Source organism: Melanostigma gelatinosum, assembly GCF_949748355.1.
Source record: "Melanostigma gelatinosum genome assembly, chromosome: 3".
Classification (NCBI taxonomy): Eukaryota; Metazoa; Chordata; class Actinopteri; order Perciformes; family Zoarcidae; genus Melanostigma; species Melanostigma gelatinosum.
Window position 1 is genome coordinate 1596993 of NC_136636.1, and position 17925 is coordinate 1614917.

Sequence of the window (17925 nt, forward strand, 5' to 3'; positions counted from 1 at the left end):
TGCAAACAAACATCAATGTCAGTTTCACTGTTTATGTGTGAATGCTATATTTAGAATATTTTCACCAGTTCACCTTGCAGAGACGGCTTTACAGTCTACGCTCCGCACAGGGAAAAGAAACCAAAATGCTCTCTTCTCTTCCAAGCCACCACACTCCATCGCAAGTTTAGTAAATCTGAACGAACCCTTTAAAAACACAAACAAAGTAATCGCCAATGAATCGATGTGTTCTGTGTTTCTGAGTCTGGTGTCTGTGTAGAGATCACAAACGACAGCTTCAGGTCCGTCCCACAGCAAAGTAGAGAGGTGAAAATATAAGTACAGCGTTCACTGAAACTGATGTGGAGTCTAAAACAGTAAAACACTGACTGAGAGGTCAGCGTGTGCTCAGGAACCTGTGACATCACTGGACGTGGTCTACAGCTGCAGCAAAGCCTCTGACAGCGTTTCTCGTGTTTCATTTCTTTTTGATGAAGCTGGAGCAAAATGTGGAAACTGTGACAGACATTGGATTATTAACGTAAATAAATAGTTTTTATTTTATGTAAAAAATATGCAAACTGGCCAGTAATTACAGAGGTGTGTTGGTGAGAAAACAGTTTAGTTTGATGCATTTTTGAAAAACGTGCTCTTTGATGCAATGAAACGGATCCACAGTTGAGTCACTGTGTGAAGAAACGAGTGAACAGCTGATGACAACATGAGCTTCATCGGCTCAAACGCTGGCAGAGACACTGACATTGTGCAAAACGCAGGTTGGCCTGCGTGTGTGTGTGTGTATGTGTGCGTGTGTAGGTGTGTGTGTGTGTGTGTGTAAGTGTGTGTGTGTGTAGGTGTGTGTGTGTGTGTAGGTGCGTGCGAGTGTGTATGTGTGTATGTGTGCGTGTAGGTGCGTGCGAGTGTGTGTGTGTGCGTGCGAGTGTGTGTGTGTGTGTGTAGGTGCGTGCGAGTGTGTGTGTGTGTGTGTAGGTGTGTGTGTGTGTGTGTATGTGTGTGTGTGTGTAGGTGTGTGTGTGTGTAGATGTGTGTGTGTGTGTGTGTAGGTGTGTGTGTGTGCGTGTAGGTGCGTGCGAGTTTGTGTGTGTGTGTGTATGTGTGCGTGTGTGTAGGTGTGTGTGTGTGTGTGTGTATATGTGTGTGTGTGCGTGCGAGTGTGTGTGTGTGTAGGTGTGTGTGTGTAGGTGTGTGTGTGTGTGTGCGTGTAGGTGCGTGCGAGTGTGTGTGTGTGTGTGTGTGTGTGTAGGTGCGTGCGAGTGTGTGTGTGTGTGTGTGTAGGTGCGTGCGAGTGCGAGTGCGTGTGTGTGTGTGTGTGTGTGTGTGTGTGTGCGCGAGTGTGTGTGTGTGTTTGTTTTGGGATTAACGATTATCCACATAAATTACAGACATCTGTTCCGAGGTGTCATTCTTTAAGTATGCAACCTCATGCCTCTGTGAGAAGTGTTTATGTGTGTGTCTGGAGTCGGGGGGGGGGGGGGGGGCATAATGACCTCATTTCCTGCAGATATATATGCAGGCCCAGCACCGCCACATAAACCTCCAAATAAACCTTCTAAACAACGGCCTGCTACCCTTGAAACACACACAGATCAAACACCCGTAGCTACCATTGACATACACACATTTCATCCGCCATCTACACGCCTGCATACGCTGTTTGCATGAACACAGTTCAGAGTTGTCCTCTCAGCTCCGTCAGTGAACGGAGACAGCTTGACAGAAGTCGTCTTGGTTTCAGCAGCTCTGAAACATGAACTCGACGTTAATGGAAGAGCTCGATGTTTGGTGAATCCATCCGACTCCTTTGCTCCCTCTCGTACATTCTTCTTCCTGACGATGATTCATAACGTTCACAAAGATGTTATTACTCGTACATGTGTCAAAGGTTTTTTATGCCGTCTATTTGTATGAAGCTGCTTTTAAAGGAAATACTACATTATTAATGTCACATGAGCAGTAATCTGTGACTCAATCAACCCGACACTACGAAGTATGTTTATTTACTTATTTGTGTTGTCAAATTGCTTTTTAACGGAAACATAATTAGTGCCACAATAAGAAGGAAGTACCAAACGTTTGTACATCTCAGAGGAAGGACTTTAAGTTATTCCATTGTAATATAGGTGGCAGCGACCTGTCAATCACACTGTAGCCCCGCCCTAAAGCATCCCCTGCTTTATGGTCTGTGTGACTCTAAATGGACCATAATGTACTAAATGAACATCATGCTGTATTGAATAAGACTTGGAACTAGAGATTGAGACATAAACTCATGTTTACAATGTTTACTGAGGGAATAAACAGACTCTGATCCCAGGTGAGACCGTTTAGTTCCACTTTTTAAAAAATCATGACAACGTCTTCAATTTCAGACATTTGTTTCTCCTCGAAGCCTTTTTCTCCATTTCACTGCCTTCTCCTCTGAGCTCATTCTGCCTCCAGAGCCGCACAGCCACCGATAAATATTTCGGGAAAAACACAGTTAACATTTATGAGCGCAATGCTTCTCAATCGTTGTATCTGCTTTGTCTGTTTAACTTTATGTATTTCTCCTTTCCTCAGATGTGTTTTTATTACCCATTCATCCATTTACCTCCTCCTCCTCAGTCTCTGCCCTTTTCCTTTCATAAGCTCGTTCTTCCTCGTGTCATTAAATGTAACGTTATCTTGCAGCAGGTGTTCAGAGGTCCAGACGAGAGGTGGCACTGCTGTTTGAAGGCTTCCCGAGAAAACGCTTCGGCCACGAGAGCCGATGAATTCAACCGAAGGAGGATGCTGTTAAATCCATGTGACGTGAGTCAGTGAGGTGAACGTTCACAACATGCAACTTTTAACTGGTCACGAAAAACAGTTTCATGCTGATCGTCTGTCGGACCTTCATCAACAAATATGGTTCTTAATGCTCGTTATCGGGTCAGATTCAATACGAAACTCCTTCAGCTCAGACTCCAGCAGAGACCGGTCCACCGTGGCCAGACCCAGATCCTCCAGCAGAGACCGGTCCACCGTGGACAGACCCAGATCCTCCAGCAGAGACCGGTCCACCGTGGACAGACCCAGATCCTCCAGCAGAGACCGGTCCACCGTGGACAGACCCAGATCCTCCAGCAGAGACCGGTCCACCGCGGACAGACCCAGATCCTCCAGCAGAGACCGGTCCACCGTGAACAGACACAGATCCTCCAGCAGAGACCGGTCCACCGTGGACAGAACCAGATCCTCCAGCAGAGACCGGGCCACCGTGGACAGACCCAGACACCAGACACCGACATCACGCTGCTGGAGACCCAGGACGTATTTCCGGACCCGCTGGAGGGAAGGGAGGCACGGGAGAACCAGAACCAGAACCAGGACTGAGAGGAGCAGACTGTCGGACCTGCTGCAGTAACATGAGAGGTGTCCTAAAGGGAGTCTGGTGCTCAGAGACACGACCACTTGAGTCCACGTGGACCAACAGAACCAACACAACATGAAAGTTCCTCGTAGTAACTTCAGATAAAAACATAAAACTCCAAGCAGTGACAAAACCAAACCAACTTTTTTCGCCATTTTCATTCAGTTCTTCAGGAATAAAGAGTTTTTCAGTTCAGCGAAGCTACGTTGTATCTCTTGCTGCCACATGGGGCTACTTAAGTGAGGTCATTTGAAGAAAAATATGATTTTAATAATTAAGAATAAACAACTTCATATGTATTTGTTTGCTGGCTCAGCATGTTGCAGAACAGCAGCTGAGCCGTTGTGGTTGCATCATTTATTCATGCAGGTTTGGTAAAGAAGACGTGGAGCTGTGCATCTTTAGAGGAGTGCTGCTCGTCTGTGTGTCCAGAGAGCCGGACGTTACGGACGGTAACAGAGCAGGATAACAGCCTTCATTATGAATGAAGTCCATGCTGCATCATTCTGAACGGACATAACTGGTTATTGCCCTCGCTGCTCCCAATGCTGACATTGCCTTCACCGCTCATAACTCCTCTGCACAAGAGTGACATTCAAAGTTATGGTGATGATTCAGGGCGTCTTATGTTCTGATAGGACGTTAGAAAAGAATACTGAGGGACGAACAAAGATGTTAAATAACATGCGTAAACCCTGACATGATGTGAGTTTGTCCAGTCAGAATATCTTGACCTGTGAGCGTTACTGAGCAGTGCTCTGCCGTTAACAGCAACGTGATGAATCTCACCAATCTCAGGGACCACAAATCAGTTCAGACAAATAACTGAGACGATAAAACGTTGATGAACGATTGAAGAGAAGGCCACTGACACGACAGAGGAATAAAATAACGAAATATATATCACCATGAAGCACCGACCCGTTGATTACTAACATTACGATCGCTCTTATTGTCATCACAAAGTCTATTTTGGATGTTTTCTTGCTGGTCTGAATGAAGACGTGTTATGGAAGTAAAATCGCGTTAAATCTGACAGTTGACCAGTGCGTGACAACCATATTGTCTGAGGCGAGTCGCCGTGACTCATAAAGACATAATTACAGAAACACCCAGAGAGCGAGACGTCATTAAAACAGCACCGGGTCTCCTGTGGAGGAAACTCTTATCCGCCGCTCGCGTCCCATTAATGGAACCCACAGCAGGCGTGTGCACGCCTCACATGCAACACTGGATTGAAGCACCGCAAAATATCCACCGTGGCAACCGGCCGTCGCTAACATTAAGCCCAGACCATCCAATTATCCAATTATGCTGAACAGCTTGCCTCCTTTAATTAGTGCCTGTGAGGCTGTTTATTCAAGCTTTTGATGAAAAAAAACGTGTAGTTAGTGTAACAAGAACGTGATCCTCAAAATATTAAAGAACATCGAACAATAAAATGAGCTCCAACGCTTTCCAACCAGAGGCGAGAATATTACGACGAGAGGAAACACGATAATACGTTTTAATACATTACGACTAATATGGGAACTTTGATCTTTAAAATCAAAGTCAATCAGTAAATCATCAATAAAAGATGTCCAGCAATTATTAAGTATTCTAATACTTGACCTTGAAAGTCAATATGAAATGCTCCACGTTGTGTGAATGTATTGCTTGTAACTATAATTATACAGCGCTAGCAGCAGATTTTAAATTACCGTGTGTGAAAAACATCCATAACAGTCTCCAACTCTCTGTCTGGAAAATCAAACAGTATTTTAGCTTGCTCTGAATGTCTAAGATTCATGCAACTCATTTAACATCAAAGCAGCCAGAAAGTGACCCGGATGAGGCGTTCACTGGAGCGCACATCAAAGATTACAGTCGTAATAATTCGCCCTCTCTAAAGCAAGCGGCGTGAAAGCAGGTTTACTCGTTCTGATTGTGATGGGCTGTGATCAAAGCAACACACTGTGGTGGACCTCCTGGAGTCTGGCTCTGATACGGCCGGTAAGCGGGTCCCCTGCATTCACGTGCATGTTTTTGTGTTTCAGTTATTATTAATAAACGACAAATATCCATCCAAAAGGATCACCAAGACTGTAGAAATACAGAGGTGATGAGAGCCTTTGTCTTCTCCACGATAGCTACACAACACCATCGCTGCTCCACAATGACTCAAGAGGGCTTTAACATCTGCCCCTCGTGTGGTTACGGTGGTTTGGTTTCGGAAACTGAAACTCCCAGATTAAAGTTAAAGTAAAGTCTCGACACCGCACGTAAGGATGTGCTTCGCCTCGGCAGACACCTGTTAGCCTGCATGTGCTGGACCAGGAGTGTGTCTGGAGAGTCTGTGCCCCCCTGGTTCAGCTCGGAGAGAGTGAGACACCCAGCAGCATCCAAACGCATCGTTAGAGGAGTTCATGGCCTTTTGTTTTCAGGCAGGGAGTTGAATGTGTCCGGCTTATGCAATAAATCCAGTTAAAGTTCAGCTTGGCTCTTTTGAATCGGCAGCAGTTTGCATTCTCCCCATGGAACAAAGAAAAAAACAGCTTATATTTTAGACTTGGATAGTGCACACGTCACGTAAATGACAAGAAACGTAAAAATATTATTACAGAGTGGTTTCAACACGACGGCCCGCTGAGCATTCCCATTATTTGTAACTTGAAAAACTAGTAATGCGGGTCGATTTGGAGAAATATTCCACCCTAACTATCTTTTTGTCAGACTCACTCATCCCAATCCATATCAGTGGAGCACAGAGTCTTTACTTTTTAGCGAATGCAACTCATCCAGAACACTACACCCCATCTGTCTTCCATCTCCTTGAATTCTCCAGCGTCCCCCCCCCCCCCACACACACACACACACACACACACACACACACACACACACACACACACACACACACACACACACACACACACACACACACACACACACACACACACACACACACACACACACACACACACACACACACACGTCCGTCCGCTGGCTGCTCCTATCGAACTCTGCTGCTGATGTACGAGGCTGCTAATGGAGCAGCACACCGGGGCCTCCAGGCATTAGTCCGGCCCCATACCGGGGCCGTGCTCTGAATTCAAACACCGCTGGCCACTTAACTCAACCTTTCTGCAGCCTGGTTATCGTCGGGCAGTCGCCACGTCCACACTCTTCCTCCTACGTATTATGAATGAAGTGGTTGGGCGGTGTGGGTTAAACATTGGGTGAAACATATTTCAGAATAATAATAAAATAACAGCAGCACTGTTATTTCACAGTCCCGTGCAGCTACGTCAACTCAGCGCAGCCCCAACATCCAGTTTAATAATCATTGAAAGCATCGCACTTGACTCCATCTTCCCCTGCTGTTTGTGCTTCCTGATAACCGGATACAGCTGACACGTTACATTAGCCGGTTAGCTTCCCAGCAGAGAGTGACAGACTAAACAAAGTAGAATCCGTGCGGTCGACTCCCGCGGCTCCACTTCCTTCAGCCAGAGATAACAAGGTGGCCACAAACAGAAAAGAACACCTAAGTGTGCAAATCAGTTTTTCAGTCTGCATGTAAATGTGATGACAAGATTTACTAAGAGATGACCAGAGCTAGCGACCAGCAGCTAATTACCTGGAGCTAACTACCTGCAGATAGCGACCTGGAGCTAATTACCTGGAGCTAGCGACTTGCAGCTAGCGACCTGGAGCTAATTACCTGGAGCTAGCGACCTGCAGCTAGCAACCTGGAGCTAGCGACCTGCAGCTAATTACCTGCAGCTAGCGACCTGGAGCTAATTACCTGGAGCTAGCGACCTGTAGCTAGCAACCTGGAGCTAGCGACCTGCAGCTAATTACCTGGAGCTAGCGACCTGCAGCTAGTGACCTGGAGCTAATTACCTGGAGCTAACTACCTGCAGCTAGCGACCTGGAGCTAATCACCTGGAGCTAGTGACTTGCAGCTAGCGACCTGGAGCTAATTACCTGGCGCTAGCGACCTGCAGCTAGCGACCTGCAGCTAATTACCTGGAGCTAGCGACCTGGAGCTAATTACCTGGAGCTAGCGACCTGGAGCTAATTACCTGGATGTAAAGCCGATTATAAAGCAGATTATAATACATTATTAAAACTACTAATGACCAATTTGTTTTAATCAAAAACAAATATTCTAATGAAAATACATTTTATTTCCTTATAATTGACATTTGTGAGTATTTATGAACAACGCTACTATAGACGACAAGGCAACAGGAAAATCATTTTTGGATGCTGGTGAAAAAAGCTGAATGTAGTATGACACTTACATTTGTGTTCTATTGTTTTTTTTGTTATTCTGTTGTAATCTTTGATCAAAATCTGGCTCAATAATTTCCTCCTGGATGAATAAAGGTACCGGTATATCTTATTTTTATGGCATCAAATGGGTTTAAATTTGTCAGATTATACAATTGTATTGAATTTAAGCAATGAAAACGCTTTATTTCCGTTTTATTTTCTCTTTTGTATATTTACGATCGCTCCTCAATAAAGCAAAACTATTTTCAATCAGATCACTTGACTTATCAAAGGAATATTCAGTAGAATACTAAAATAAATCGATTAGCAGCCGCCCAACACTTTACCAGCTGATCACACAGTCTGTTATGCACAGAACACATCACAGTCCACACACTGGGCAGTGTGCACACAGTATGTTACAGTTTGGAGACATCTTCTCTCTTGACGTTCATCCGTGCGGCTCATCATCAGCTTTCTGTTTGGTTTATCTTGTATTCGTCCTCGCTGCTCGCTCCCACACATCTACCCTCCACCGTTAACGTGTCCTTTTGATTGGTTTGTGTCGTTTTGTAATCATCAGTCCTCTTCTACTTCTGACACCACTGATAAATGACTCATCTATGACTCATCTTTGTCAATTGAATGAAGGCTAATAATCAGTTAAGTCCTCCTTTGTTTTCTGTGCCCTCGTCTGTATCAAAACACCTCCCATAAGTCATATTATGTCACATCCCCCTGTGAGTCATGGTCCTCTCTCTCATATTTTCCTCCTCTATGTGATGAAGTACAAAATGAAATCCCTCAATCCCTCCAGGTATCTGCAGCATTCTGGCCTTGGCACATTTAGTTGCTTCTTATTGATGTTTTAGTAGCTGTAACTGAATGTGATGTTATATTCTATTCTAATCCACATATTTGCACATCTGTTGGTGATACATTTCACGTGCAAATCTGTATTGTACAATTACAATAAAAGCTGAACCTTGAAAAGAAAAAATGTATTTCTTCAGTGGCTTAAATTTGCAATCAGTACTGATTGGTCATCCACATAAAAGGTACCTTTGATAAAGTAGTACATATTTTAACCCAAACCATAATGTTAGTGGTGCTGCTCACGTTACTAGGCAAGGCAAGCAAAGTTTATTTGTATAGCACATTTCAACAACAAGGTAATTCAAAGTGCTTCACATAAAACCATTAAAAGCATCAAAACACAAGGCAAAAGAAAAGATTTCAAAAACAATTAAAAAACAGTTTGAGGAATAAAATGCAGTAGTAAAATGCAGAAATGCAGGAAATTGATTAATATATTAATTGAATGTGGTTCAATTAAAGGCAGCAGCAAACAGAAAAGTCTTCAATCTTGCTTTAAATGAGCTGAGGGTCTCAGCAGACCTGCAGCTTTCTGGGACTTTGTTCCAGAAATGTGGAGCAGAAAAACTGAACGCTGCTTCTCCATGTTTAGTTCTGACTCTGGGAACAGAAAGTAGACCGGTCCCAGACGACCTGAGGGGTCGGGATGGTTCATAAGGTAGCAGCAGATCAGAGATGTATTTTGGTCCCAAACCATTCAGTGCTTTGTAAACCAACAGCAGGATTTTAAAGTCAATTCTTTGTTGGACAGGAAGCCAGTGCAAAGACATCAGAACTGGAGTGATGTGATCCACCCTCCTGGTCTTAGTGAGGACTCGAGCTGCAGTGTTCTGACGGACTTTTTACAGAGACCTGTAAACACGCCGTTACAGTAGTCCAGTCTGCTGAAGATAAATGCATGGACAAGTTTTTCCAAATCCTGTTGAGACATAAGTCCTCTAATCCTTGATATATTCTTCAGGTGATAGGAGGCTGATTTTGTAATTGTCTTGATATGGCTGTTCAGGTTGAGGTCTGAATCCATAACTACACCTAGATTTCTGGCTTGGTTTGTGGGTTTTAACATCAGTGACTGAAGCTGAGCGGTGATTTTCAATTGTTCGTCCTTGGTACCAAAAACAAGTACTTCTGTTTTATCTTTGTTTAATTGAAGAAAATTCTGGCACATCCAGTTGTTGGTTTGTTCAATGCAGTTACCCAGCCCTTGTATGGGATTATAGTCCCCTGGTGACATAGTTATGTAGATTTGTGTGTCGTCTGCATAATTAGGATAACACACTTTGTTGCTTTCCATAATCTGAGCTAGTGGAAGCATGTAGATGTTGAACAGAAGAGGCCCCAGTATTGAACCTTGGGGAACACCACATGTCATTTTAGTCAGCTCTGATGTGTAATCAGCTACAGACACAAAGTATTCTCGGCCCTTCAAGTAGGATTCAAACCAGTTAAGTGATAACACTAAGACTGAACTTCTGCCATTGTCTATGTTTAAGTGGATGTCGTTAAAAACCTTAACAAGAGCAGTTTCAGTGCTGTGGTGCTGTCGAAAGCCTGACTGGAAAACATCAAAGCAGTTATTCACGGCCAAGAAGTCGGTCAGCTGTTGGAAAACCGCTTTTTCAATTATTTTTACTTAAAAAAACCTTGGCTTGGACATTTGTGTGCAAGGAGATTGCATTCTGAAAGAAAACACAGAAATGATCAGAGAGTGCAACATCAGTCACAGCAACCTTGGAAATGTTTACACCTTTGGTGATGACTAGCTCTCCTCCTGTTGGTTAGCCGTCAGCGATGCTGCTAACGTTACTAGCTCTCCTCCTGTTGGTTAGCCGTTAGCGGTGATGCTAACGTTACTAGCTCTCCTCCTGTTGGTTAGCCGTCAGCGATGCTGCTAACGTTACTAGCTCTCCTCCTGTTGGTTAGCCGTTAGCGGTGCTGCTAACGTTACTAGCTCTCCTCCTGTTGGTTAGCCGTCAGCGATGCTGCTAACGTTACTAGCTCTCCTCCTGTTGGTTAGCCGTTAGCGGTGATGCTAACGTTACTAGCTCTCCTCCTGTTGGTTTGCTATTAGCGGTGCTGCTAACATTACTAGCTCTCCTCCTGTTGGTTAGCTATTAGCGGTGATGCTAACGTTACTAGCTCTCCTCCTGTTGGTTTAAACACTGATTGGTTGTTTATTGGAGGATAACGATCGTCAGTTAAACTTTATTTACACTGTGATGGTTAACGTTAAACTGTGTCATTAATCTGAGGTTCACATGCGTGAAGAACCGTGAGGGGGATCAGTACGGATCACGGATCCACAACGATCCCTTACACCACCCAGTGACGTGGTAATGTGAGAGGGACCACTTATGTTTCACAGCAATTTGACGCACAAAAAGCCTAAAATGTGTATTGACGACATGCTGCTGTCGTGCTATTCATACGTCTTCACATGAGATCAAGTTGGATTAAGATGTAAGATCAGAGAACTCTTTTAGGTGTAGTTCTAAATGGCAGTTAAAAAACAAAGATGGTGTCAGTTCATTTGAAGGAGTTGTCGGTTTCAGAGCCTCCTACCACCTCACCGTTAACACCAACATGTCTGATCAAACTCCATGGGGATCCTGTCCACGTCCTGTCGTTGTGTAGGTTTATACTTCATCTTGCTTAAATCTGTCTTTTCTTTTTTGAAACACAAGTCTTCTTTGAAGCCAAGACAAGAGTTGCGCATTGATCTCTGCTGGATCATACATGTGCCTCAGGCGGCATGTTTTGTAAGACCCTCCTGATATCAGGTGAAATCCTGAAACAGGAAGATCACAGACAGATTCATCAACAAACCACGAGTGAGTGGAGGAATCGATTTTCAAATAAATCATACATCAAACCGCATGAAAATGGTTTGAGAGTACAAGGGATTTTTTTTTTTTTGTCTGGGAGCAGGGTGATCGGTACAAATGACAAGCAAGGGGGCAAAGAGACAGAAAGAGAGACGGAGAACACAAATTGGAGAGATTTACGTTTACAAGGGACCTTTATAGAAAGATGTGATCGTTACAGACGAGGAGAGAAGCGAGAAAAAGAGAGCGGGGGAAGAAACACAAGGAAGCATCGAGTGTATCAGCTCGTCGGCTGAATGCAGATTTTCAGAGCTGGGCCCTCGCTCGACGCCCACAGTCAGTTCCCCTCCTTGTCTCCTTGAATTGTCTTTAACAAGGCGGTGGACGGACAAATAAGACGGAACGCTCCGACGCAGGAAATTACTGCAAACAGCAACAAATCTAATATTCATTTCACACCTCCACTCTAATTTCAGGCACATTACAATCAATAGGCAGGTACTCTGCCAGCTCCTGCTCTGTCCTCTGCCTCGTGCTCTTACACTGCTGCAGACTAATAGAATAACATGCAAATAATAACAGGAAAAGATAATGAGAGTGCAATTTTAATACCTCGATTACGATGCAATTGTGAAGTTTGTCTGCGGCAGCGATCGTGATGTCGGAAAGAATTTACAAAAGCCAAATTACACATTGCAAAAACACAAAACACATAGCCAGTTCTATGTAAGCCAAACATTTTGGAGTTTAGTCGAGCGCTTTTGGCAACCAAAGGGAGGAAGGAGATGAAATGTACGAGGCAAGGACGGAGGCGAGATAAAGAAAGGTGAGCAGAGGGAGCGGAGACAGGAGAGGGCAGGTGTGAAATACTACCATTCTTTCCACTGTGTGTGGTGGAAGGGATAGCTGAGGTAAGGGCGAGACTATGTGATGGATAGACGAGTTGAGCAGCGAATGGATGTGCGCAAGGAGCAGAGCGGGGGAGGGAGGGGAGAAAAGGTGAAGTTAGGTGAGAGGCGGAGGAGAACGAGAGGTGAGATTGGCAAAGACAGCGGAGATGAGATATGAGACGGGGGGGGGGGGGAGGTCAGAGGAGAGGAAAGAAATCAAGCAGCGGTGGAGAATAACTAATTACATTCACTAACAACACAGTCACCAGACAAAATGTTGGCATTGTACGTTTCTGCAAACCACAGGATACGCTGAATGTCGACGCCTCCGAACCAAAAATAATGTTTCATATCAGCCTCGTATCACGCTGCAACAACGTGACGTCACAACGTAGCGGGACGACGTAGCGCGACGACGTAGCGCGACGACGTAGCGCGACGACGTAGCGCGACGACGTAGCGCAACGACGTAGCGCAACGACGTAGCGCAACGACGTAGCGCAACATAAATACATACCAATTCGTAGCAGGCATAACAACATTGCATAACAGCATTTCACATGGGACACAAGCATCGGCCTCCTGCATTTATTCGACTTAACGTTTATTTCATGCTACTGTATGCCTCTATTTAAGATAAGAAGATAAGATGGAGAAAGGTACTGCAGGCCAACTCACTCTCTCTCTCTCTCTCTCACACACACACACACACACACACACACACACACACACACACACACACACGCTCACCCACTCCCACTTACAACACAAAGCGAGGCCGTAGAGTTGTTGACCTTTTAACTTGATTTTTCACCGTAATACAAATGCTCGGCGAGCCATCGAGAGCCTTTTGAACAGGAGCAGCTTGAGACATCGGCGGGATGTCTGTGTTCGATACGTGCCCGAGTGGCTGACCTTTCCCTAATGGGCCGGGCTGCTAATGCAGCGACGGCGCGCACTCGGACTCTGCGGCGTTCGGCAGAAGTTCAGCATCGCTGAAAAGGGGGAAGGCCGAGAGCGCCGCAGGAGGGAACGGCAGAGTATCAGCTCTCTTTTGTTCCTGAGTCCTTTCTCGTTCACGTATTTGATTTTTTGTTTTGTTTCTGTTCCGTTTGTCCTTTGCTGTTTTGTTGTGCGATAGTGTAAATAACAGATATGTCACTTTCTTTCCCATTTTTTTTCGCTTCTGTCTCTTTGTGTGAATATTTTACACTCGTGAAGATCAAACGCGGCCCCTGCAGACACAATCACCATCACCTGACATCCAGAACATATCAAAGAAAAAACACTGACTTCATGTCGAACCCCCGACCTTCAGCTCTATGCTTTGGCCCTTCATCTGTTTTTTACAGTTAGAGGTGAAGCATTTATTTATTTATCTCTTCTTATTCCTGAGGACATTGCTGACCTTCCCTCTGTAAGAAGAGGTGTGTGTGTGTGTGTGTGTGTGTGTGCGCACACAGGTCGGTACCGTTATATATTTATTTTTATATTATTTGAAGTCTTTGTATCACTCTGTAGCTTCCCAGTGGTGTTTCTTCAGGTAAATGGACTGTACTTGTATTTCTCTTTTCTCGTCTTCCGACCACTCAAAGTACTTCAACACTACATGTCATCATTCACCCATTCACACCCTGACGGCAGGTTCTATCATGCAAGGTGCCCATCAGGACTCCAACTATCCATTCATACACCGCAGCCTGGCGGAGTGTCTTGCCCAAAGGACCACCATGGACCAGTGGAGCCGGAGATCGAACCGCCGATCCTCTGATTGAAGGACGACCCTGCTCTACCACTGAGCCACTAAATTGTCTTTAAAAACATTTTATTATATTTCATGATGACGTTGCTTCACACACACATAAATATATATATTTATACAAACTAACTAACCGATGGAGGCTGTGGCCGGCAGACCACCAACTCCTGTTCTGTGAGGTAAAATGACAGTTTTTGTTAATTGAGTCTGATACATCACATTGATGAGAACGGAGCGGACGAACATCGTGAAAACAAGACGACAACATGAAGCCTCTGGTCTCGGCTGTCGAGGACGAGAACGGCTGAACAAAGCACAACGTGAGCAACTAAGTGATATATTTATATATGAAAAGGTAGAGAACAGAAACAAACAGCTGACTGTCAAACTAAAGAACAACAACAACAATAATACAACAATAACTGAAATAATAAAGATATATTGAGAAAAATGAGACATCAGGAGGACAGGTGCAGCTTTAAGGCTTTAAAACATCAACACCATGAATATATTTATGATCTTTATCTCTAACTGCTCTGTTCCACTGTCACACACACCTTCATTGGTAAGATATTCACTTTATCAAAAGTGCCAATGAATGGAAACATCCTCTCAGTGAAAGTGTGTGTGAAGGTGTGTATGTGTGTGTTAGTATCAGGATCAGAGAACGACAGCTTTCCTCTGTTCCAGTCCAGATTCACTCTGATCCTCTGGAGCTTCTTCTGCACTAAGAGATCAGTGTCTGGAGCTGATGGTGAACATGCAAAGTATTTATCTTTATAGAACACTATTATCCATAATCCAGACCCTATGCGTCCCTTCCTCTGGACAGACTCTGCTAACACACCCAGTAACCAGACTGTACTGTCTCCTACCTCAACATCCCAGCTGTGAGTCCCTGAGTTAAATCCCTCAGAGCCCAGAACAGAGAAGTATTTATCAATCCTCTCTGGATTATCAGGAAGCTGCTGTCTCTCTCCTACTCTCACACTGGTCAGATCTTCAGACAGGATGAGTCTTGGACCAGCAGTGTTTGGGTCCAGAATCACAGGAGTGTAGGAGACCATGTCCTTCATCTTGTTCCAGATGTTGAAGGCCAGGTTGCCCAGGTGTTTGGCCTCGTCTATCAGAGCTCCTGAGAGCAGCTGTGGATCCTCCAGCAGGGGGCGCTGCTGGACTCTTTCCACTGCAGCCTTGTAGTTGTTGAGGAATGAGACGTCTTCAGCTCTCAGCTCGTCCTCTGTGGCTCTGACTGTGTCTGAAAGAGCTGCTATCTCTCTGCTCAGAGCCTCCATCTTCTCCTTCATCATCTGACTCTTCTGCTCCTCTTCCTCCCTCAGTGCAGCCATCCTGGCCTCCTCTTCCTCCTCTAGAAACTGGTGAAGCTTCTTAAACTGATCCTTAATCTGCCTCTCTGTGCGTCGGGCCTGGACCTTCATGTGTTCTGCTGTTTGATCAGACTTCACTTTAACTTCTTCATAAACCTTTAACTTCTCCTTTAAGGGCTCCAGGGATTTCTGGATCTCCTCTTTGAGATCCTCTGCAGCTTCATCGATGGGTCTGAATCTGTGGTTGTTGTGTGTTTTTGATTCTCTGCAGACGAGACACACTGGCTGCTGATGGTCCAGACAGAAGAGTTTGAGTTTCTCAGAGTGCAGACTGCAGAGAGGCTCTGAAGCTCTCTGATCTCTCTCCAGTAAGAAGGACTCACACAGGTTCTTTAACACCAGGTTACAAGGTGGTTGTTTCCTAGAAGATCTTGTCTGACAAACTGGACACTCCCGAGTTGGTTTCTCTCTCCACCAGCTCTTCAGACAGTCTTTACAGAAGCTGTGGCTACATGACAGAAGAACAGGATCTCTAAAGACTTCACGACAGACCGGACAGCAGAGATCCTCCTCTGATCTGGAAGCCATTTAGTCTGTGAGTGAAGCTGAAAACACAGAAAGGACATCAGTCATGGCTCCCCTCCCTCCTCTACTAACTTCACTGTTTTTAGTCAAACTCACATTCAGTGTGTGGAGCGTCAGCAGGTTGAAGCAGCAGTGTTGTAGTTTTCCTCTTTTCTCTCCTGGAGCTGAACTCACTCAGAGGAAGTTGTTCGTTTGTTCTGAAGGTGAATCTGATCGTCTGTTTTCAGGCTGCGTGTCTCTCTTTAGTGAGGGAGGAAGGCAAACTGTTTCCTGCTTTGTCTCAGGTGAGTCAGGTGAGGGGTGGAGCTTTGTCACGCCTCCTCTGAAGAATGTTGTTGCTTCACATGTAACACTGAGGTGTGTCTCAGTCCAAAGTACTGACTCATTGCTGGATCTGTGGACTGAGAGTGCAGCAGGCTGATGTAACAGTTATCTTTGTGTTCAAAGGAGTCTGAACGTCAGTAGAATGCAGTGGAGGAGTTCAATATAATTCAGTAACCTGCTGAGAGTATTCTTTGAATGAGGAACCATGGAACATCAAGGGAAAGGAGTAAGGTGGAGTATTGTTGAAGGGGAGTATGTGCAGTAAGGAGTGATGTGTAGCACCCCAACACTCTATAGAGAGCAGAGCTACACTGGAGTGATGGGTGTAGTTACCACCAAGGTTTACCTGAGTTTGGTGACTTCATATTACCCTCCGAATAACAAAGAAAGTGTCAAACTTAGCAACAATTAAATAACTGACCACAGACAGCTGATTGTCACAGACTGACTATATCATTTACGCTGACGTCGTTTTTGCCCGTTCTGTGTTCATGTATGTTTGTTTGCCTTAGAATGTCGTGCACATTTTAGCATTAACACATTAACATTAAACGACAATTGACAATTTGGGTATTGCACAGACATCGTACATTTTTGTCAACTATTTTTTTCTGTTTCATTTCGTCCGGATATGATATTTATTTTCACATTCAAATTCCAATGTCTGAGTATTCCTAAGAATTTTAAGTGCATTGCTCTTTGCAAGGTGTGACCACGGGCCACGAGAAGGCCCGGGTTGGGTTTTTCTATTTACCGTGCACTGCACCTTTAATACCGGCTCAAACCACTCAAAAGCCCACAGATGATCTTTTTAGGGTACATGTGGCGGTGAATGAGTTACGGAGACCAAGGATTACCCCAAGATTAAAACATTTATTACGACAAACTATTTAATGTTAAGACAATTAAAAAAAGGTATATATCTAATATACCTGTGACATTGGTTATAATAAAAGGCAGAACCATGTAAAACAAAACCAAGCAACGCAAAACCATGAAAAACAAAACGAAGCAAAACAAAACCATGAAGGCAAATAAATTGATAAGTTAAACAAAACAGCAGTGGCGGTCAACGTCTCCTGCCTGCTCACTGCACAACACCCATCTGGAGGGCTTGACGGGGAAGTGGGAGTCTCTTTGGAGCTGGACCTAAAGTAAAATAAGACGAGGGTGAAACCCACGGCAAATATGTCTCACTTACAAAGCTAAAGTTCACACCTACCGAGAGCCTGGAGGTCAGAGAGAGGGAAAGACGCAGCTCATGGTATGGCTATTTATGGTGGAACAAACTAATTGGGAACCAGGAAGTGGGAGGGGCTAAGGCATACCCAGCTCCACAGTAGCCCAGGAGGGACATTTCGTTGCCGGCTACAAAGGGTATACCTGCATTATAACGCTATTGTATTATTATCACATCAGTGGCATTCAAATGTTCTGAAAATTACATTAATATAGTCTATTGCAATTCTTTTTGGTACAATTTATTGTCCAACTAAAATAATTATCGTGACAGGCCGAACTGACACGATTGCATCTCTCAAAGCTGCCAGACTACCAGACTCTACTGTCAAAAACAGTTATTTTACCTTTTAGACCACGGAGCTATTTCCAAACTGAGAACAGTGAACCTAGACCTCATAATCTTATTGATCACTGCATTTTGCTAACAGCTGAGTTTTCATTTGAT

The 17925-nt window shown here is 44.5% G+C and overlaps 1 protein-coding gene across 1 annotated transcript; it reads right to left on the reverse strand.

The window, feature by feature from the left end:
* Positions 1–14528: 14528 nt before the first annotated feature.
* On the reverse strand, positions 14529–16150 carry LOC306775384 (zinc-binding protein A33-like; the record flags this gene model as incomplete). Its single annotated transcript, XM_079265788.1, has 2 exons — positions 16011–16150; positions 14529–15934 (listed from the first exon to the last, which is right to left on the reverse strand). Exon 2 carries the CDS (start codon positions 15915–15917, stop codon positions 14529–14531), a length of 1389 nt encoding a protein of 462 aa, XP_079121914.1. The 5' UTR covers positions 15918–15934; positions 16011–16150.
* Positions 16151–17925: the final 1775 nt, after the last annotated feature.